We start from the raw sequence: 22,275 nt of genomic DNA on the forward strand, positions 1-22,275 counted from the left end.
GAACCGTGTGTACAGTTTACTTTAAAAGCTTACTTTCAACAAATATCCATGTTTCTGCTCATTTGTTTTTATTCTTTTATTGAAATTAAATGTCTGTTTTTTTTTTTAAATTCTCATTTGGTTGTCTTTGTGCGAAAAGAGATGATCAAAGGAAGGATCGGATTGTTACCACTGCAATTTAATCAGTTACATGACAATTTCTTGTTTCGGATCACATTGTAAGGACCAAAATTACTCCCTGACAATGTGGGAGTACACTGTAGTTTTTTCACAATGAATGCAGAATGACTGTAGAGTAAACTAAGAGTATGTCTGCATTTTGGATTGGTCAGGACTGATTTTAACTGGCCCTGAATTGTGGGTATAGTGAATGGAAGGATGGATGGATGGATGGATGGATGGATGGATGGATGGATCATGATATAGTAATTCATCATGATACATGGGCTTTATTACATGCATTTAACAGTTTTTGTGGCGAGAGTGGAGTTGTGCATCTTAGAAGAATAAGTTCTATTAGACTGTGGCTGCACAGTCAGAACTGAGAGGGGTAAATTCATTGGTAGTTTTGGTCTTCGTTGATAATGATAAAAAGATAAAGTAAAACCAGATTTATCCTTTAATCTCATGCGTTTACTCATGAATGTTTGGGGGAGATAAAGAGAGTTGTTAGGTCTTCATGCGTATACATACTGTAGGCTATGTGTGCATGAGCACACTCACATTTCCACACTCCTGGCTCTGTAATTCACTTTAATCCCTTTACTCTTCTCCTAAAGTTTCTCTGGATTTGCATATATCCAATTAAACCTCTGAACATCAGCAGCTTTAGTGGATCTGTGAGGAGCAGGGGTGCGTTCTCCTCTCAGTCACTGTGATACATCTGCTCTCACATTAATGCACGTCAGCATTAAACTGTGAAAGGCAGCACAGGTCATAATTTAAACCCAAACTCCAGCTGTGTATGATGCACATGAAAGATGCACACAAAGCAGTGAGAAGAGACAGCATGCATTTTTAATTTCTTACAAAACACATCTGCATTGGGATTAAATGTGTTTTTAAGGAGCTATTATGAGTGTTTCTAGCCAGTTTGAGGGTCAATAAGTTGAATTCAAGTTGGAATTTCTCAGCCATTAGATGATTTTATACTAAAACTGAAGATGTCAAGTTTTATTGTTTGAGTCAAGCAGCATCAGCCAGTCTTTCCTTTTTAAACTTAACTTTTTCAACAAATGGCTGCAAAACTAATGATTTTCCCAGCAGCTCCTTTTGTTGTGGAAATAAGTAAAATCAAAGTCACACACAAAAGATAGAGGACATTGCTCATGCTGAACTGTCACATTTCAGAGCTTTTATCTGTGAGCATGATTTATCAGTAGCTCAAACTCACAGATGCCAACATGGCCATAGAGTTTTTATCGGATTGGTTCATTCTTACATATTCTAATACCTTCTATATGTGCTAACTATACTGTCAGAGAGGCTACATATATATATGATTTAGCACGACATGACCATTTATTAGCTGAAATAATTTTTTCCATATATTCTAGTAATGATGATATTGCTGTTTTTTTTTAAATTTGGTATAATTTTCTTTCTTTTTACAAAGCTTTTTGTAATTTAGTCAGCATTGTATTCACCTTTATTAAAATAAAGTTAGGGTCTTTTCGACTTACTGCAGTCAGAATAGAGAATGAAAATCCAGCTTGAGTAAAAAGGTTGATTGTTTGTGTTTCCACTGAATTTCCTGGGTCTGTATCCTTTGACTGATGAAACCACAGTTTAAGGCACTGTTGGCTTGCACTCCTGCTCATTATCTATTATCTTCTATGGGTGAACCAGCCGCTATGCTGCTTTCCAAAAGGCTGCAGTGCTGACTAGATATGTTCACTGTCCGAGGAAGGATTGATGGGCTCTTGTTCTGCAGGTATTTATGTGTGTGGATGTTGGGATGTTTCTGAGTCAGGTAATAAAAGAACAGAAGAGAATGTAAGGTTGTGGATTTGTGATTCCTGTGAAAAGGCTCAAGAGGTAAACCCTGATAAAACGTTTTTAAACCCAAATGATCAATCTTTACGTGAGCTCCCCATTTAAAAACTTACATTATTTCTTTATGACTGCAGCACTATTTTGATTGCTCTCCTCTGGAAAAGAGATACTTTAATCACTCCTTTTTCCACCCTCCTCTGCTTGTTTTTATAAAGAAAAACTCATGATCATAAGTAAACTTGAATTGAGCAGCAGTTCTTTTTGGAGACCAAAGATTTTTCTCCTTGCAGTCGAGCTTTGCACCGAGTTTTAATTTAATGTTTGTGGACTCATAAACTTCAGTCTTTGTCTAACTGAGAGTGGCTTGATACTCCCCTGGGTTTCTTTGAAATCTCACTGAGAATTGACCTTGCTCTTTGAGTGCTCTTTGATGGTCAATCATGCCTCAGGAGGGTAAACATTTTCTTGGATTTCTGGGCATTCTGTTTGACTTTGGTTTGATGGAGTACAGAGAGGCTTTTGTAACATTTCTCCACCTTATAAACAAGTCAAGAAGCCTTTTATTATTTCTTTAGAATCTCATTTGTTCATCCTGTGAGTAACTTAAGCAAACTTTTATGGATCTTTGCTTTTTAGTGGTACAGTTTTTTTTACCAGAAAAAGAACTCTATTTTCAGTTAGTATTGTAATCCAATGCTGTCTGTTTAATGGTGTTATAGCCAGCTATGTCTGCATGTCACTGCATTTATCCAATCTAGACTTCTAACTTCAGGTTTTGCAGGAAGGGAGCATGCTTTATTCTTTTTTCTGTCAAAGTTATATAGTATATTCTCTTTATATAATATCCACCTTAATAATGATATGGAGAGTCCATTAATCCTTGTGTTATTAGATCTTAGTGCTTGGAGCCTTCATTATGCAGCTGTGATCACACTAAAAAGGACGAAGATGTGTATACAAATGCAGTTTGGTTAAAAGATTAACTTTATGGAAAACCCCTTATAGAGGGACCATATTTAAAATCTTGTGACAGCTAAAAACGGGAGTTAAAGTGTATAATGTCTCCTTTGTTTATATGAAGTGGTAGTATGCAGACAGCTGGTATGTTTTTCAACAGCTTCTGCATTTTAATCAAAATATAGCAAGAACAAGAGTTTTATTTTTCATTTCATTCTTTTGGAGAATATAGAGAGAAACACCTGTTTTATTTTCTTAAAAAAATAAATGCACATGTAAAATTTCAGGTTGCTTATCAAAGCTGTGCAGATGACGCACAGATCTGTTCAATACTCTCTAATAACTGTAATAAACACCCGCTAGTCTGAGCCTGGACAAAGTAAATAAACTGGATGCAATGAAACTTTATTCAACTGAAGATAAGACTGATATAATTAGTTCTGGCAAGAAAGATCTGAGGTTGGCACTAAGCTTACCTCGAGTCTGTCATTAAAAACAAGCTCCCACATCAACAATCTTGGTGTAATTATTGATGAGGCTCAGTGCTCACATTAAAGCTGCAACACAATAATCATTCTGGCATCTTAAAAATGGCCAGACAAAAAAACATTATGTCTATGCAAGAAAAAACAACAACAAAAAAAAAATATCTTTGCTTGTCTTTCTTTTGATGACTCAGGTAATGCACTTCTTATTGATCTTGCTTTTAGTCTTCAGTATGTTTGTCAAAATACATGAGAGAAATCTTTTGCTGGGTACAAACTGGGAAACCAGGAATGGATTTCACATCTGTGGAAAAAAAGCCCAGCTACGATGCTAACATACGCTTAAGCCTTAATCCACTATGCTGTCTCTCCACTGAAATCAGATTAAATAAATTTAACTTGCCAGCACTTTTATTAAACATATCTGGACATTTATATATCTTATTGGATAATTACTTTTCTCATTTGAAGTTCTTTTAATTGTATAAACATAAATTCATTACATGACATAATGGTGTTTTTCCTTTTCCTTCCCTATTTTGCATTTCTGTGCTGCTTTGCTCTCTTATACTTGATGTAAAACCCTCTAAGTTGCCTATAAATAAACTTGTCCTTCCCTTTAAATGAAAATCGACTGCAGTTGATTGCATTTTCTCAGAGTGGTACCTTGATTTTTTTGAAAGCAGTGTGCTCTGAAGTCACACTTTACTGAAGAAATATCCATTCACTGTTTGTATCTGGTAACTAAAGGCTCTTTTATGACCACTGTCTGTTTTTTAATACATCTGATTGATTAATTTATTTATTCAGGCAGCGATTCTTGATGTTGTGATAGATCAAAACAGACAGAGAACATAATAAGCAGTAGCACAAAAATTTGAATGTACAAAATATTTGCAAATGAAGGCAAATCACATCACTATATATCACTACTCATTATTGAATGTAGGACAGCACATGCGTGCACTTGTTTTGCACATTTGCAGCTAGCTTTAAAGTGTTTTTGTGCATGCTGGCATTGGTGCAAAAGCAGACTCTGCATGCATGATGCTTGACAACAACTGACTCTTTGTATGCCACTAATTCTGAACATAAGATGTGTGGCTTAAGGAACGTGCTGTGTAGCTCAGCTAATTTTTTGTTTTCGTTGCACGAGTCCAAACAAGTTGCTTACACAAATCCGGAGACTCCTCGTTTTTGAGAAAATGCAACCTAGTAGAGCAAATTTTTATGCTGTGTGGTTGAATGGCTCTGTCATGTGAGAGCACAGATGCAAGGTGACGTTACTCGGTGTACTCCCTCTCTTCATACTGAACTCGTGCACGTCATAAGCACTAAATTCAGAACTCTGCAAAAGCTCACCTGCACTTTATAAGGCTGATCATTTTAATTATTTTATTAATTTAGTTTTATACTGGCCATGCAGAACCAAAATTATTTACATATAATAACAAGGGAAAAGAAAAAACTTATTAAAAGGAAACAACAGCACTTTTTTAAACCAATGACACTGCTGGAAAAACCTGTTTGCAGGTTTTTGGGTGTCCCTCCAGGAAGAGGAAGCTGCCCCCTCACCAGTCCTCTTCCCTTTGACCTCATCTACACCGACTACCACGGCTTACAGCAGATGAAGCAACACATGGGTCTTTCATTGAGGAAGCACAAGTCAGTCTAATTTTCTCTCTATCTTTGTGTATGTATTATGAAAAAAACTGAAACTTGCTTGCAGATTTCTCAATGTTGTGTTTGTTTTGTACCTTTCAGCAAACAATAATTTGCAAATAATGACAATAAACTCTCAGTTCAGGCTCATTTGCTAACTGTGGTGGAAACTGGTGACTCCACTGTGCATCAGCAGATTTTCTCCTCTCAATTTGGCCTCTTTAAACACAGATCAATGACCAACACAGTGGCTTCTAGGGTGATTTTGTTCTGAGTCACAAACTCTTCTCGTTGCATCAGTGCATATTTCTGAGTAGACAGTGTGTGCTGGTTGCAGGCTGCAAACAAATCTTCTGTGATTGCTCACATAAGCCAACATGTTTCACTGCTATAAGTAAAGTTTTTTGACAAAAAAAAACAAACCAAAAAAAAAAAAAGTTTTGTCCCTCTGTTCCAGTTGGACAGAGCAGCAGCAGCAAATCCTCTTTTTTTTTTTTTTACCCAAACCATGAAAAAGAAAATAAGCAGCTTTCTCTTCTATTGGAGACTACCAACCCCATCCAATGAATATATTCATAGAAAAAGGAAAAGAGAGTGAAAGACATTCAACTTAGCAGAACGGAAATGAATGATTATCAGTCCTGTAATATAGAGATTAAATTATATAATGTAGATATTTTAATGTTGTTTCACCCCATATTTTACACTAAATGTATAAAAGGACAGTGGTTCTTCTTTCATTTAAAATAACAAAGCAGAAAAAAAATAAAGCAGGAGAAGGCTGAATTTTACAGTAATTTATCTTGATTCTTTCGATTCTGCATAAAACGATGGTAATAAAATCCATTGTTTATTCCAGGCAGCGTTAGTGTGAAGCCAGCTGATCGACCGACTCTTCTTGGAGTGACAGACCAGTGCTTTCCTCTACTGATTATACATGCAGTGCTTTGATAAATATTCTCAGATTAGACCGCATCGATTGATTTTTACTTCTTTTTATGAATATTTACCACTGATAAATTGCTGATGAGGCTTCTCCTTGACTGGGTCTGATGTCTCATCCTAGTTCTTGCTTGGGTTTTATCTGGGGAAACAATAAGCATATTTTAAGATGCTTCATTTGGATTCATCCAATATTTCTCTGCTGAAGTGTTGATTTTTCATTGTACAAACAAGCTGTAAGCTTTTTAAGCCAATCCAGAGAAACTCATACATGGATCCTTTTTATTTCTGATAAAATTATTGTGCTTGACTCAAATTCAGTTTGCACCCTTTCAGGTTTTTTCTCAATCTTTTGCAGCAGAGGCCCCTCTGGTAGATGTCTCACACATTTAAGGAATAAATCTGAAAGAAAGAGGCAACTTTGTTCTAATTTTAACTCAGCTTTTTTCTCACTTTGTCTCAGGTGCCACATCCGAGTGATTGACACCTTTGGCACAGAGCCCGCCTACAACCATGAGGAGTACGCCACTCTTCATGGTTACAGAACCAACTGGGGCTACTGGAACCTTCATGGCCAGCAGTACATGACCATGTTCCGTATGTAGACTATTGCTGCAATTTTTTAACACACTTTGCATTTACTGATGTTGACGATGCATCACAACATCTGCTTGTAGAAGCTTAAAGATGCAGCATGCAACAAAATTAAAAGGTCAACGACAATATCTCATTAAAACTGTTTAAATAGGTATCATATAGCTAAAAAATAACCACTGGATGCACTCACAGATGAAAACATGTTTACATCTGAAAGAATTTTGGCCACTGACGGCCACTGTCCATTCACAACTGGACTTGGTATTTAAAGTAATGTCTGTGTCCATCTTTGCCACTAGATGTCAGTAATTCTCACACCCTGTACCTTTAAATGTCTGCTTTGTTTTTTTTTTTTTTTGTTTTTTGTTTTGCAAATAACCATAAATCAGAAGGTTGTTTTGGTGCATTCATGTGGACCAAGTGTCCATGTTGGTTCATGTGACTGAAATAGCAAGCAGATTGTGTTGAGCTTAAAACTGCCTTGGGCTGTAACAGGCCAGGCTTACAGCCACCAGTCAGAGCACAGCTGTGCCTGCACAGATGCCTGCAGCTTCCTACTTCTGGCCAAATACCCCACACAGACACACACAAACACACACACATACGCATAAACACATACAGAGAAATATACAATGACAAAAAAAGTACCATACATATACTCATGAAAGATTCAGTAAAACTAGTAGAAGATGAGACTTCAGATGTCTGTACTAGTCTCCCATTAACACGGCAACAATGGGCTGGCACTCTGTTTCCAAAACACCGTTATCACAAAACCTGTCCCTAAAAGATACCAGCTCTCTTCCAAGGTCTGGAACAAGACTAAAAAATGTGCCCCTCTCTCTTTCTTTCCCTCTTCACAAATCTTCACAGATTTCTTTTGTGTTAGAGAAATTTGTGTTATTTTATTTCCTGGAAAGCTGTGACACAATAAAACAATGATCCAGAACTCAGTCCTGCTCTGCTCTGCATCTGTGTGGTTACATTTCCAAAGATCTGGGAAAAAAAAAAAAAAAAAAAAAAAAAACTCTGCTACCTCAGTAAATGCATTGTTTTGGCATCTCTCCTTTTTCTTGGAATTAAATCAAATATTAAGTTTGAAAACAACAAACAAGCATCATGAATCCCACACTCCTATTTGATTCTGTATTATCTGCATGTGAAACGTCTGGATTGTCACATCCCCTTTCAGTTTGGCCACTTCTTGTTTTAAGCCATGAAATGCATTTGTAACTCAGTTTTGCCAATTACTTTGTTTTTCCTTGGCAGCCCACACTCCAGACAACTCTTTTATGGGTTTTGTGGCAGAGGAACTGAATGAGACTGAGAGACTTTATATCCAGAGGAACAAGGTTAACAATATGGCTGTTGTGTATGGCAAGGATGCCAGCATGTGGAAGGTAAGTATGCCACCGTAAGCCCTACAAAACCACTGGTACATTTATCACTTTTTCTTTTCTTTATATATGGAAATTGTGTAAACCTCCTCATAGAAATGATGTGGCTGGGTTCATAACATGTAGTTATTTCCCATGGACGAAGATTTGCACATTTAGTGGCGTGTTTAATGTCATACATTCACATTGTAAGTTTGGAAAACTTCCAAATATTACTCTATGATTTACTGTGAAGCGCCCACAAGATTTTACATTTCTGGCAATCACTTCCTTCCACCAGGAATCTGGCCTGAATTGCGATGCTAAAAGAACAATTGCTTTTGTTTAGAATAAATTTTTCCATCTGAGATTCTGCCAAGTTTTCTTTCTCTCGCTCTAACTTTGAAGTGTGCTGCAGCCTCCCTCAAGGTTTGTTTCACTTGATTCTAGCTGCGACTTTGTTCCTACACTCTCGTTTCTCAGAACAACCTGAGCTGTAGTGTAACATTTGTGAATCTGTGAGATTGCTGTGAAAAAGACTGTGGTGTAAGGGTCTCTGCAGACAGAGAATAACCTCCCCCCTGCTGAGTGCAGCATCCTTCTATAATTCAGTTTTGAGGTCCATGTTAGAGATTTAGGGGTTATAAAGCTCCTATGAGAAGACTAATAAAAGATACTTTATTAAACTATTTTTTATTTTATTTTCTTTCTACATCTGCCTCTCTCAATTTACTTCTCCTCTTCTCTGTTTTCCGTTTATTTATCATGTCCTGATGCATCATTGATGGATCTCCGCAGCTCCAAGTAAGTACAGCTGCCATTCACTGGCTTTTTTGATTTTTTGTAAGAGACAAAACTCGAACTGAGAGTGTTTCTGGACTTTAAATTTATGTTGCCTGAAGAACAACTTCAGTTGAGAAGGCATACAAGTAGATAAACATGTCAAAATCTATCAAGATGAGAGTAGGAACATGTTAATCAAAATTGAAATACCTAGAAAATTTTACATTTTCTTTTCACAGTTGTAGCTTAGAGAGAGATTAAATTACTCCCTCAGTGTTGTCGTGGATTATTACTATTTGTAAGGCAAGGTGTGACTTTATCACCATGTTTCTTTAAAATGAATGAAAATTTAGGAAGAACATTCAGCTAACATATAAATGATTTATACCTGGAAGACATAACTTATTAAATAATTTATAACATTCATACACAAATACTTTTTCAGTTAAAATAATTTAGTTTTATATTCATTTATTTATTTTTCAGCAAAGTGATTTAAGCAGATTGTCTCCTCGGGGCAATGCAAAGCACTTAAACTGATGTAATTCTTTTATGTTGCAATAAATTTTTACAGGTACTGAGCAGTTATTAGTTACCAACATGGTGATGTTTCTACAGGCGAGACTAGCCTCAGCTCATTACACCTGCTTCTGTTTGCTCATTTCTGTTTTCAACACCTTTGTTTTTTTTCCTTTTGCTATTTTTAACTGGTTTTGTGTGTGGGATTCTTACAGATCAGTTCAACTAATGAAACAGGAGAAAAAACATATGTTGTGTAAAGCTGTTATATTACAAATTAAGACAAGAAAAGGCAAATAAACACATATTCCATTCATACACAAAACCCAGGGTGTCCAGTAGTGTCTGGTGGTGGATCCTTTTGTGCTTTTGAGTTTGCAGGACAGGACATCAATTAATCAGGATTTTTCCAGAGCATCCTATGAAAATATGAAGGGTCTGGGAAAATGCCTCAGCCTCTTTACTGTGTGCTGTGGTGAAGATAAAACCTATCAGTAGCTGAATTTCCTTTTACTAGCAAAGCTATCAGATGGTTTTCCATTTAAAGAATGACTGTCACAAGCAGGTGGCAATATAGGCTGTGTTATTTGTAGTTGCAGTTCAGTAGAAGTAGTAGACTCCAACAGGAAACGGCTAGAAGAGGAATGATAATTTCCCAGGTGGACATAGGAAGGAAAATGTAAAGAGCTCTTCTCTAGGGAAATACTTTACTCTCTGATGTTGTCTGAGCTATTGTAACATAATATTGGGATCTTGGAAGATGGCAATCATATATTTGAGTTTCAGTTCATCAATATGTTTACAAGCCCCCAGTAGGCATTAAGTTGTTTTTTTTTTAAACTGACACAAACCTTCTTAAGCAAGTGTGCAAACTATTTTGCACATTAGTCGATTTCAGTTCCTACTTTGATTTTTTTTTTTTTTTTTTTTTTTTTTTTTTTTAATTCTTGTCCAGTCCAGTGACATGGCAAACAGTATGATAGTCTGGTTGCCATGTTGTGCGAAACAAATGTGCCTTACTAAGAGGAAGGTTGATGCATATGAAAGGAATGAAGGTTTGTTGCATTAATGCTCCCCTTGACACTTATTGCAATTTATTTATTGTTTCTTTTTCTTTTTTTAATTTAGCAAACTGAACATTATGTCTGGATCTACCCAGGGGGTGGAGAAAGAAGGATAAAGTGAAAGAAGATATTTATAAATATATATAAAATATTTAAAAGACAGACAACAAAAACAGTGGGAGGTTTTCATAATTTATGCATATGTCATGAGCACCTGCCCATAGACACATCTGGAAGGCAAAACTAAGCTTTGTGCATCCTGTTCCATACTTGAACAGTGTAAACTGGGGTAAAATGTCTTATAATTATCAGTGGATCAGACGTAGATTTTGACAAACAGAGAAGAAATTGACAAAAGCACTCTTTGACGGCTAAACCAACCAACGTCGGCGGCAGAAAAAACCAAGATACTGTGAAACAGAGTGACAGAACTAGCACTGGCCTTCTACATAAGTGGATTTTGGGGCTCCTTCGTTTGTATTTCTGACACTGAATGACAACAATGACATGTTACGATCATATTAAATCTTTCCATCATGTAAACACACAACTGATCTGATCACTTTATTCAGATCACACTGATCCTTTAGCTTTAATCTCCCACCAGATTGATTTCAAATGGATAGATGACTTATCTGTCCATGTAAATGTAGCTAATGATTGCTAATTCATTCAGCTGTAGAGCTAATGCGTTTATAGAATAAGTGGGCCAGTGATGCTTTCAGTGAAATGCAGTAAACTTGGTGGGAGCGGGTGCATATCATAACAGTTTTCACAGTGATCGAGTCAAGCTGCCTCCTACTTGGACCACTGTCTGTCAACTTCCTCTTTATGTCATTAGACAAACAACCAGAGACCTGGTACAAGGACATAACCTTCCCTTTCTGCTAATCGCACAAATCCAGGCTGCTCATTCTGTTTCTTAACCAGTGAAAACTTATTCCCTGATCACGTACCTTCTGCCTTTGAACAGTTAAATACACAACAACTGTCCGCCATTGCTCTTATTTCCTCTATAAAGATGAGCACATAGCCTAGTTTACTTAACAGCTGCGTTTTCTGCACTCCAGAGCAGTTTTGCACATAAACAAGCAGAGGTGATTCTCAGGTCTGTGGGGGGCCCAGCAAAATCTCACAGGGGGCCCCTCCCACTAGTGTTCATTGCATTTTTTGTCATGATATCATATACTAATAACAATAACAAATAAATTAACGTGTAAATAATGTTATCTTTAAAGGCGTTATTACAGCATCAAATTCTGCAATTGCAACTTTTAAATGTTCTTTGAGGGCTTCCGTTTTCTCTACTGACTTCTACTTCATTATTTACTATTTTCACTAAACTAAACAACTTTAATTTGATATAATCCAAGTTTTCATTTTCAGCCTCCTGAGACCCATGTAGTCATCAAGAGGACAGATTAAGCTCTTGAGTTAAATTAGCTTCTGGATTATCTAGAATACTTACCACTGTCTTGCTCTCTTCTTTCCTCTTGTGGTTTTTTCTATCTTTCTTTTGTCACTGCTAGATCAGAAACTTATATTTTTTACAAACCTGCTCTCTCCTGTTTGTTTACATGAGATGTACTACTGAGAGGTGGGGGTGGGGCCCCTTAAGAGAGTTCTGTAGTGGTTGATCACTGTCATTACAAACTCTCCACATTGTCGCTGCCCCATCTTGATTCAAAGTTGGTCGGTCGTCAGGGGCACCCATTGTGGCTCGGGGCCCCAAGCGTTTGCCAGGTTTGCCTATTGACAAGCCGCCTCTGTGTGCGAGTGACATATGCATAAATTAAGAAAAGGGTCTGTTGCACAATCAATACCAAAGCAGAAAAATCAGACAGCCAGCTGCTACCTAAGAGAAAGTCATACAGCTTCCATAAGAAAACGTGCATGTTAGTGAATGAATGTGTGTAAGTGCAAATTAGGTTGTTTGCCTCTTTTTATATACATCTTCCCAATGCTATGCTTTTAATAGCTGAACTCAATTTGTTGTTATAAAAGGAAAAGGAAAAATTCCTTGCTGTTCTGCATCGCTACATGGAGATACATGGGACAGTGTACTACGAAACTCAACGCCCCCCAGAGGTGCCTGCCTTTGTCAAGAACCATGGCCTGCTGCCTCAGCAGGAGCTGCAGCAGCTCCTCAGAAAGGCCAAGGTAGGTCTGCAGTACTGAGCTCAGATAATGCTCAAATGCATACATATGCAATTTTATTTGTTTAAACTGCCTTGTAGTAATTATGCTTCTACAGGGCTGGACTTCATTATGCAAGTGTTGACCTGAATATTAGCTGCACTGAGTGTACACTAACGACCTGCTGTTTCTCATTTCTCAAGCTCTTCATTGGATTTGGCTTCCCGTATGAAGGCCCTGCCCCTTTGGAGGCCATAGCCAATGGCTGTATATTTCTGCAGCCCAAGTTTAACCCCCCTCACAGCTCACTCAATCATGAGTTCTTCAGAGGGAAGCCCACCTCCAGGAAGGTAGACACTTATAGCAGGATCCATATTAAATCTACATGGTGCAAACTGAGAACTACATTTTCTGATCTTAAATTAATAAGCCTTAGTGTGATTATGAATATGTCCTATTTATGCCTCCCTCAGGTGTCCTCTCAGCATCCCTATGCAGAGCAGTATATTGGCAGACCACATGTCATCACTATTGACTTTAATAACTCAGAGGAGTTTGACACTACCATCCGGGAGATCATGAGGATCAATGTACGTTCATATTTTGTGCTTTTTATCCAGACTTATTACTATTCATCAAACAAAATAAATGTCTTGTAATATGAGAGCCCTACAAAGTGCACGCTCCTGCACATTATCACAGGTGAGAGCATAATTTGCTCTCTCACACTTCAGTGTGGTTTGACCCACTTTTGAAGTCCACAGCTTTTTAATAGACCTCTTAATCATGGCATCTGATGCTACAGCGAAATGCTTAGCTGACTCTCTCTGCGCTCTCTGCACTCCTAATTGCTTTAGATATTGAATGACTCAGTAGGTTAACTGTGCCCACACCTGGTTCTACACGGCAGCTTTTCAGAGGCCAGCCCCACAAGCAGCGAGCATTGTTTGCAGTTCATCCTATTAATCAATCACACTGTTCTCAATCTGTCAGTAAAACAACACAAGAGTTGCTGCCAAATGTCTCATGGTGCCAAGATGCATGTGTGCGTCTCCCTGCCAGGTGTGTCAAATAGACTCTGTGCTTTCTGCGTATGGAGGCAAAACCAGGACTTAGTTATGGCACCGTTAAACACATAAAATGTCGATCAAAGAGGAGGGAAAGCGAGCACTGACTTGCTTCTTTCTTATTAAGATTTAGAAGATTCATCCAGTTTTCATGTCTGTATGATAAATATTAAGTTCCTGCTAGCAGGTGGTAAGTTTTGCCTTGCATAAGACTGAAAAAGGCTGGTCTGGCTCTGTTACAAAATCTGCCTACCAGGACTTTTAAAGCTCACTCATTAAGGCATCTGATCTTGTTTGTTTTTTCCATGCTAAAGCCAAAATCTGCTTTTTCACAAGGGGGGGACTGTGTTGGACTGCTTCTTGGCTGGAAGCAGTACTTTCCTGCAGTTTCAGTTGCCAAGCAACTGGCAACTTGGTTACATTTTGGGTTTTTGCCGGACATGTTCATTAATGAGATTCAGATGTGATATTGGGTGGATCGTGCTGCCATTGGACAGACAGAACAAAACAAGCTGTTTCCTCCTGTTCCCAGATTGCAAAACTAGGCTAAAAAACTGCTGGTAGCAGCTTCAGTTCATGAACTTAATTTGATAATTTACCAACATCAAAGTGATTTTGATTTTACATCTACCTCTTGGTAAGATAGCAAATTGAAGCATTTTTCCAAACTAATTAAAGAATTAACTATTTATTACTTATAGATGTTGTGAGGGAAAAAATAGTGCATCCTATTTCAATTCTAAGATTTTACTTGTCAGGTTAAAATCGCATCCTTATAATGTCTTAAATAAGGTAGAGCCTCAGGTGTACAAAAGCATATGAAATTAATTACTAATTCAACTACTCTGTATCTATTTAACAAAAAAATAAGTAAGTTATAGAAGCTATGTGTGGGAAAGAAAGTACACTCCAAGCATCTATCACTTGTTATACTGTTTAGCAGCAATAACTTGAAGGATTTTATCATTCCTTCAGATTTGTGGGCATTTGCTTATTCATTGCTCTCGTAATGTCCTATTATGGCATTTCAATTAGGTAGCGGACTTGGGCCATTTCCACAGTTGATTATTTTCCTTTTCAGACATTCTATTGTAGATTAGCTGCTGTGTTTGGGATAATTACCCCTTTGCAGGCACAACTTCAGCCAAGCTTTAGCTGTAAGACAAAGGGCCTTATATTTATCTCTAGAATACTTTGGTCTAAAGAGGAGTTCATGGTCATCTCAGTTAATTCAAGGGTTATGAAACAAGTTCAAATCATCACCCCTCCACCAACTGCTTGACAGTTTGTACAAGGTGTTTGTGCTGGTTTGCTGTGTTTTGTTCTCATTAAACATGGTGCTGTGAATTATGACCACATTCATGTTTCATAAGTTTTGCTGCAACTTTGCAAAACAAAGCTGTCCTGCTTGTTCTTTGCCATTCTTTTTTATACTTCTGTCACACACTTTAACATTGAATATGCTAACCACAGCTTGAAGAATGTGAAATTTAGCTCTTCAGGTACCTTCAGGTGAACTTGCTGGAACATCCACTCATTGGAAGATTGCAAACTGTCTAAAATGCTTTCTCACTTTAGAATGATTGGTTGGAATATTATAACACTTCTCATTTAATATGTAGTGCATTGTTGTTCATCTGAGGTTGTATTTTCCTTATTTTAAGACTTGGTAAAAGCCAGATAATTATTTTTAAAGCCTTTAAAATAAAACTACATGCACATTATATTGCACACAATTATAGGAGATGTAATAAATGAGCTCAATGAGATAAATTATGGAATAAAATCATGTATGTCCTGTTCTGTTTAATATATTTTTATGTTTTCAGTCAGCTCACTGAGCTGATAAAGCTTTTTGTCCATCAGTAAAACCATAGTGGCACACCTAGTCCCGCCCCCTATCTCAAGTGATAAAGACATCCTGAAATATGTAACTAACTCCTGCTTCATTTCCTCCACCACCTGGACTTGTGTGCTTGTTTTCTAGACATTGCTGCTTAAAAACTTAATTTCATCAAAAGTCCTTTCATCAGTGATGACATGAGTAATAATGAATTTTGCTCACATATTCATGTGTCCAAGCAATGCAGTCAGTTTGGTATATACGTTGAAGCCTCATTTAAAAAAAATGTCTGCTGCTGAATTGAAATCACCCTCTGAGTTTTTTTTTTTTTTTCCTTCTTCCTCTCTCTCGTATTCTATTATATAAAGATGCCCAAAAGGCAAATTGCATTGCAGAATAGCTGATGAAGTGCCAGATACATTTCATTAAACTCAGATGAAATAAAGTAATAAGAGAGTTCTAAAAGGAACCATTTATCAATTTAAAAGCTTGAGTGCTTTAGTTGCCTGATAGTAAACAGTGAAATCTCAGTTTAGCTTCCACGGGAGACTTTTCAGAAGGAGGTTGGGACTTGGGATCACCCCAGAATGAAGTCTATCTGGTTATATTTCATAATTACAGATGTCACTGAAGCACAATGGCTTTAAAAATTAGGTAGTTATTGTGTACACTGTCTAAAAATCCTCATTCCTCACCAGATACTTTCTGTATCTTGCACACTTTCTATGAGCCTGTTTCAGTTAAATACTACAAAGAGAAGGAAATACGATTGATCAGTGTTTTCTTAATAAGTTTTAAAGCATTTTCTACCATCAGAAATCAAATAATGAGTGATAGGCTTCAATAGCAACACTGATAGCTTCACCTAAAGGACCCAAATTATATAAAAATGCCTCCCTCGATGCAGGATGCCACATGGTTCTGTTGTCAGTTCAGTCCATTGTTTGACATATCGATGTAGTCATCAACTAAAAAAATAATGAAATTAATTTTCAAAGCTGTCACCGCTGATGTATGAGGTGATTGATTTTAACGTGAAGCTTGTGGCATGATATAAGCCTTTCACAATTACGCTAATGAATATGTCAGCTTAGATTAACTATCAAATGCTCAGTTCCTGTAATTACAAAGGCTTGGTGCAACACTCACACACAAACGTGCACGCTGTTTCTTTATCTGCATGCACATCTGTGTTCACAGGTGGACCCGTTCCTGCCCTATGAGTACACATGTGAGGGAATGCTTGAAAGAGTCCATGCTTACATTCAAAACCAGGTGTGTATCAATACGCAAACCACGCTGCTGAGTATCATTTTACCATATAAATGCATGCTTTGTTAAGGGAAAAGCCAGAGGAATGTTTTCAGTTTGGTTTTAATGCTGTTTGATTGTCTTATTTTTTGTATTTTTATCAGCAAGAATACACAAAATTGCCAGCTTGAACTTATGACACTTTGAGTGAAACAACAAGAGCCAAAGAAGAACCTGTTAAACTTTATACTGATCCAGATCACTTTCATTCAGATTGGTAGACAATGCACGCTCCCAGTGCCTTCCTATAATAAACTGGATTTCTTGGTGCATGCAGAATATTGTCTCCCAGCAAGTTTTTCGCAAGATTAATTATAATTTTTGTAGGTTCAGCTACTGTTACCCCCTCACAGTGCAAATCCCCTTTATAATAGACAGTGCAGCAATTTAGTGATGAAACTACCAGTTTAGTTACCAAACAAGATTAATGAACTTATTTTGTAGTTCTATTGCTTTATTTTACTTTGCAAGGCTTTAAACAACACTTTGCTAAAAAAAAAAATAAATAAATAAATAAAAAATATGGGAATCTTTAGTTCTATGAGCTGATAATGAACCAGTTAATTTTCTTTCTGAAACTGTCTTTACAGTCACAGTTTTATTATAATGCAGATGCTGTCAGATGACCATGTCATATAAAGTAACTGTGGCAAGCAACGTAAGGGAGATGAATACCTTGTTAATTAGTTTAAAGATATTTTTGGGCACAGATAATACAGTTGCAGTTGGTACTCACATGTCTTCAGTCCAAATACCATGGGAATCAGTTATAGCTTCATGTTTACAGAACACATTTGGGTGTCATTAATCTTCTTACCCAACTCATAATAACTGAACTCAGCTCAGCTTTATTTATCGTTGCACTTTTTTAGAAACAAGTGCAGCCCAAAGTGCCTTACACAGCAGAAAGCACAGATGCAAAAATAACACAAATATAGCAGTAAAATAAGAATAAAAACCATTAGCGAGACTCAGTATCGCAGAGCAACTTGGAAAAATAATAATAAAAAAGAAGAAATAATGCAAGAATTATTTAAAACAGTGTTTCTCAATCCTGGTCCTCAGGGACCACTGCCCTGCATGTTTTAGCGGTAACCATCTTTAACACACCTGACTCAAATGAATGGCTTGTTAGCAGGCTTGCAAAGAACTTCACAAGCAGTTCAATTAATTTAAATCAGATGTGCTGGAGTTGGACAGAACTAAAACATGCAGGGCAGTGGTCCCTGAGGACCAGGATTGAGAAACACTGATTTAAAATATTCATGCTTAAAAATAATATATAAAAATAATGGGGAAAAAAGCAAAGGGACCTGAAAGTTTACTATAACAACACAATTTTAAAAATTATTACTGCACAGAAGCAAAACCAAAGAAGCAAAGATTTAAAACACAGAGTTAGTCATCAGTGAATTGAATTCAAGGAAATTGGGTTGAATATTTAAGGTACCACAATTCCATTCTGGTCTACTCCTGGGAAACATTTATAGTTGCTATGTGTAGAGTAGGATATACAGATGGGTTGCTGAGCCGATCATGCTGCAGGAACACTTTCACACACATAAACTGCCTTTAGTTTTTGTACTTTTTTACGTGAGACCAAACCTAAAGGTTATAGGATGCTTGCAGCAATTCTGCCTTTTTCTGCTCTTTTTCCAGCTACTGTACTGAACCCACATTCATGCACCTTTACAGAGATGAATACAATGTTAGTTTGGGTTATGCATTACATCTAAATACAAGCTAGAAAGCACAAAATAATAGTGTATGCACTTTTGCATTTGAGGTAAATCTTTAGTGTGAGTTGTCTCAGCTCTTTTGTTGACAGAAGACAGAACTTAATTGGCTTTGCTGCAGTGCTGAGCTGTTTTGGAAGAGCTTGCTGTTGCATATGGGATCTTTGTTCCTGAGCCAATCTACCTTATGCTTTTTTATTATTTATTTAATTTTTCAATTGTTTTGAAACATTTTCAGTCTTTTATTATTCATGGAACATAGTTGAACAGATGCATTTATACAAGGCTTTTTTGTACCAGTCCACACATTCAGCCCCAATTTGCTCACATCACAGAACTCTCTCACTCTTCATTTTTTTTTTTTTTTTTTTTTTTTTTTTTGTTAATTGTGTGATGCTGAGTACATTTATTTGAATTTATGTTTGGAAGCCTGTTAATGATTCAGAGTGAAATAATGTGAAGCTGCACTCCAAGTGTTATATAGGTGACAGCTGTGGCTACTTTCCCAGTTTGATTATGTTACACTCTCAACATTCTCTCAAATCCCCCGTCGTTTTCGTCCTTGTCTTATTTCATGTGAGCTAAAGTCTTATATACTAACAAACCAGCACCAATAAAAAAAAAACCCTGCTGGATTTCCTTGCATCACCAGCATCTGAATAGGATGTAAGGGGGTGTCTTTATAACGTTCTTTATAACAGAATATTGAAGACTGTATATATTCAAAAATGAATATATACTATATATAAATAAAAAGAACAAAAACAAAGTCGTTGCAGCATCTGTTTTATGTTTCTCAGTAACACATCTGTTCTGTTGAGTCATGATTATCAATTATTCTTACGGTTTATCGCTCCTTGCGGTCACATTGGTGTGAATGTGTTGCTTGTTTTGAAGAATGATGATGATAGATGAGAAAAGATTGTGTGTGTGCTTCTTCTTTTGTCGTGAACTCATTCATTACTTTGAGCAATCAGAGCAGAGTGAACTTTCTCACAGACCAACATGATGCCAAATTCTACAACTTGAATTGACCAAAATAAGCCAGCAATAGAGTGGGATAATGGACATGGTGACACTTACAATAGAAGACAGGCAGATCTTCTCTGGTGCTCTAAATGTGAATGAACATTCATACTTGGACAGACAGATTCTTATGTGTCATTCAGTCCCTCTGGACAGGTATTTTCCAGTGCTAACAGACTTCAGAGACAATGCTACACAGTGACTGAACGCTGATTGGCTGAAAGTTAGCTTAAAAGACGTTTACAACCAATGTCATTACTAAAAGCAATTTTCCAAACAAAGAGACAAAAAGGAAAAAGAAACAAAGCACAGACAGCAGCTTGAACACTTAGTTTCTCAACCCAACTTTAACTTCATTTTCCTAACGGAGCAAAGCTGAAGGAACAACAACAGAATCAACACAATCAAAAGCAAACTCCAGATTATTCCACATACTTCTTATACTGTCCCCAAGTAGCACCATAACCTTATAAACGTGGACATACATTTACAAATCCCATTCCCAGGTGCTGAAGTTGTTTAATCTCAACAACAGCTTAACTCTAGTTTATTAGAATTAATCTCAACAACAGCTTAACTCTAGTTTATTAGAATTAGAGGTCACACATATTCAAGTACTAGTAAAAGGAATCCACTTGCCTTAAATTCAAGCAATTAGGATGACTGTGACCTGGATGATTAAAAGTCCACACTAACTTCATAACTTAGTGGACTTTCTTACTGCACACAGTCTCCTTCAAGCATCCATACATCTACTAAGTTGATGCACTGAATTAATCCGAAATGATTTCTCCTTCTGTGATTTCATAGATTCTTGTCCACAATATTATTTTCTCATCTGCTAACTGCACCAGCTTTTAAATCACTGTTTGCCAGTGCCAGCTACAAGATTAATAATGTACACTGCTCAAAAAAAATAAAGGAAACACATAATCATTACCATGTAACTAAAAGACAGTCACACCTCTGGGACGTCAATCTGTCCAGTTAAGAAGTAACGCTGATTGTGAATCAATTTCATGAATCAATTTCACCTGCTGTTGTACAAATAGAACAACAGGTGGAAATAAGAGGTAATTAGCAAGACAGCTTTTATAAAGGAATGATCCTGCAGGTGGTGGCCACAGATCGTTTCCCTGTTTTCATCCTCCCTGCCTGTTTTTAGGTTATATTTGCATTTTGCCAGTGCCCACACCACTAGAGGTAACATGAGGCAGTGTCTGCAACTCACAGAAGTTGCTTAGGTAGTGCAGCTAATCCAGGATGGCACATCAATGCGAATGGTGGAAAGGTTTGCTGTCTCCCAGCACAGTGTCAAGAGCGTGGAGGAGATGCCAGGAGACAGGTCAGTATACCAGGAGACGAGGAGGGGGCCGTAGGAGGACAACAACCCAGCAGCAGTATCACTATGTGCTCCTTTATGCAAGGAGGAACAGGAGGAGCACCGCCAGAGCCCTACAAAATGACCTCCAGCTGGCCACTGATGTGCATGTTTCTGCTTAAACTGTCAGAAACAGAATCCATGAGGCTGGTTTGAGGGCCCGTCATCTACAAGACCCTGCAGCCCTATTGACATTTACCAGAGAACACCAGGATTGGTGTTTCAACAGCGGCACCTGTAGGCTCACACACGTGACACATGCGAGAGTCTAGAGACACCATGGAGACCACACTGCTATCTGCAACATCCTCCAGCATGACCGGTTTGGCAGTAGGTCAAGGATGGTCTGAGGAAGGCAAATTCTTGGAGGACCACACAGACCTCCACGTGCTAGCCCAGAGGTATCCTGCCTGCCATTAGGAATCCTGGTCTGACCCATTGTCAGACCATAGGCTGCTGCCGTGGGACCTAGGTTCCTTCTGATGCCGGACAATGCTCGGCCTCATGTTGCTGGAGTGTGTCAGCAGTTCCTACATGATGGAGGCATTGATGCTATGGACTAGCCTGCTCTTTCATCAGACCTGAATCTAATCCAGCACCTCTGGGACATCATGTCTCGTTTGAGCAAACTGTCTAGGGGTTGACTCATGCCCCGATCCAGGTCTGAGAGGAGATCCCTCAGAAGTTGGGCCAGCCTGCGATCTTCCCATTTTTATTTTGAGTGATTCTGCATCCAAATCTCCACTGGGTAATTATTTTGATTTCCATTGATAATTTTTTTTCTCAACCATTCCACTATTTAATGAATAAATATTTTATACTGAAATATTTCTTTCATCAAGATCTGTTGTTTAGGTGTTCCCTTTATTGTTTTGAGCAGTGTATTCCTGACGATCCTCTTATAAGTAGATTCCAAGTTTAACACATATCAAATAGAAATTAAATCAGCCATTAAGATAAGGTGTTCCACTTATTATTTACTCCTACCCAAATAAATATAAAATGAAAACCATTTTTTTATTTATATGCTGCACATATATACAGATGTTGTCATCCGTCAAGACTTCTGTCATGTTAAGATGGTTGGTATATTGTTTGTTTATTTATTTTTTTGGCATTTGCATGTTAAAGAGATGTGTTAGCGTCCACCCTGCCCTTTAACCATGTCTCCTGTCAAAAACAACTCAAACACTTACATTCAATGTGCAGTGACTAACAGAGGTTGTTACTTGCTGCCTAGAGTGCAAGGGGAGACTCACAAACAGACTTTTAACTTTTTTATTTCCCATCTTTACACTTTCTCCAATTTTATGTCTAACTTCTCCTGTCACAACTTTTAGCATAATTTTTCTACTTTCTGTTTGAACTTATTGCCCGTATCGTCTTGCTCTGTAC

At 37.5% G+C, this 22,275-nt stretch overlaps 1 protein-coding gene across 1 annotated transcript in view; it reads left to right on the plus strand.

Annotated features, from left to right (window-relative positions):
• The window catches only part of LOC121634034 (alpha-1,6-mannosylglycoprotein 6-beta-N-acetylglucosaminyltransferase B), a 68,660-nt gene that overhangs the window by 43,720 nt on the left and 2,665 nt on the right, over positions 1–22,275 (plus strand). Inside the window, 8 exon segments of the mRNA XM_041976433.1 lie at positions 4,971–5,102; positions 6,505–6,638; positions 7,908–8,038; positions 8,813–8,818; positions 12,385–12,540; positions 12,720–12,866; positions 12,990–13,106; positions 16,627–16,701. Coding sequence (XP_041832367.1) covers positions 4,971–5,102; positions 6,505–6,638; positions 7,908–8,038; positions 8,813–8,818; positions 12,385–12,540; positions 12,720–12,866; positions 12,990–13,106; positions 16,627–16,701 — 898 coding nt within the window.

The sequence above is a fragment of the Melanotaenia boesemani genome, chromosome 2 (assembly GCF_017639745.1).
Source record: "Melanotaenia boesemani isolate fMelBoe1 chromosome 2, fMelBoe1.pri, whole genome shotgun sequence".
NCBI lineage: Eukaryota > Metazoa > Chordata > Actinopteri > Atheriniformes > Melanotaeniidae > Melanotaenia > Melanotaenia boesemani.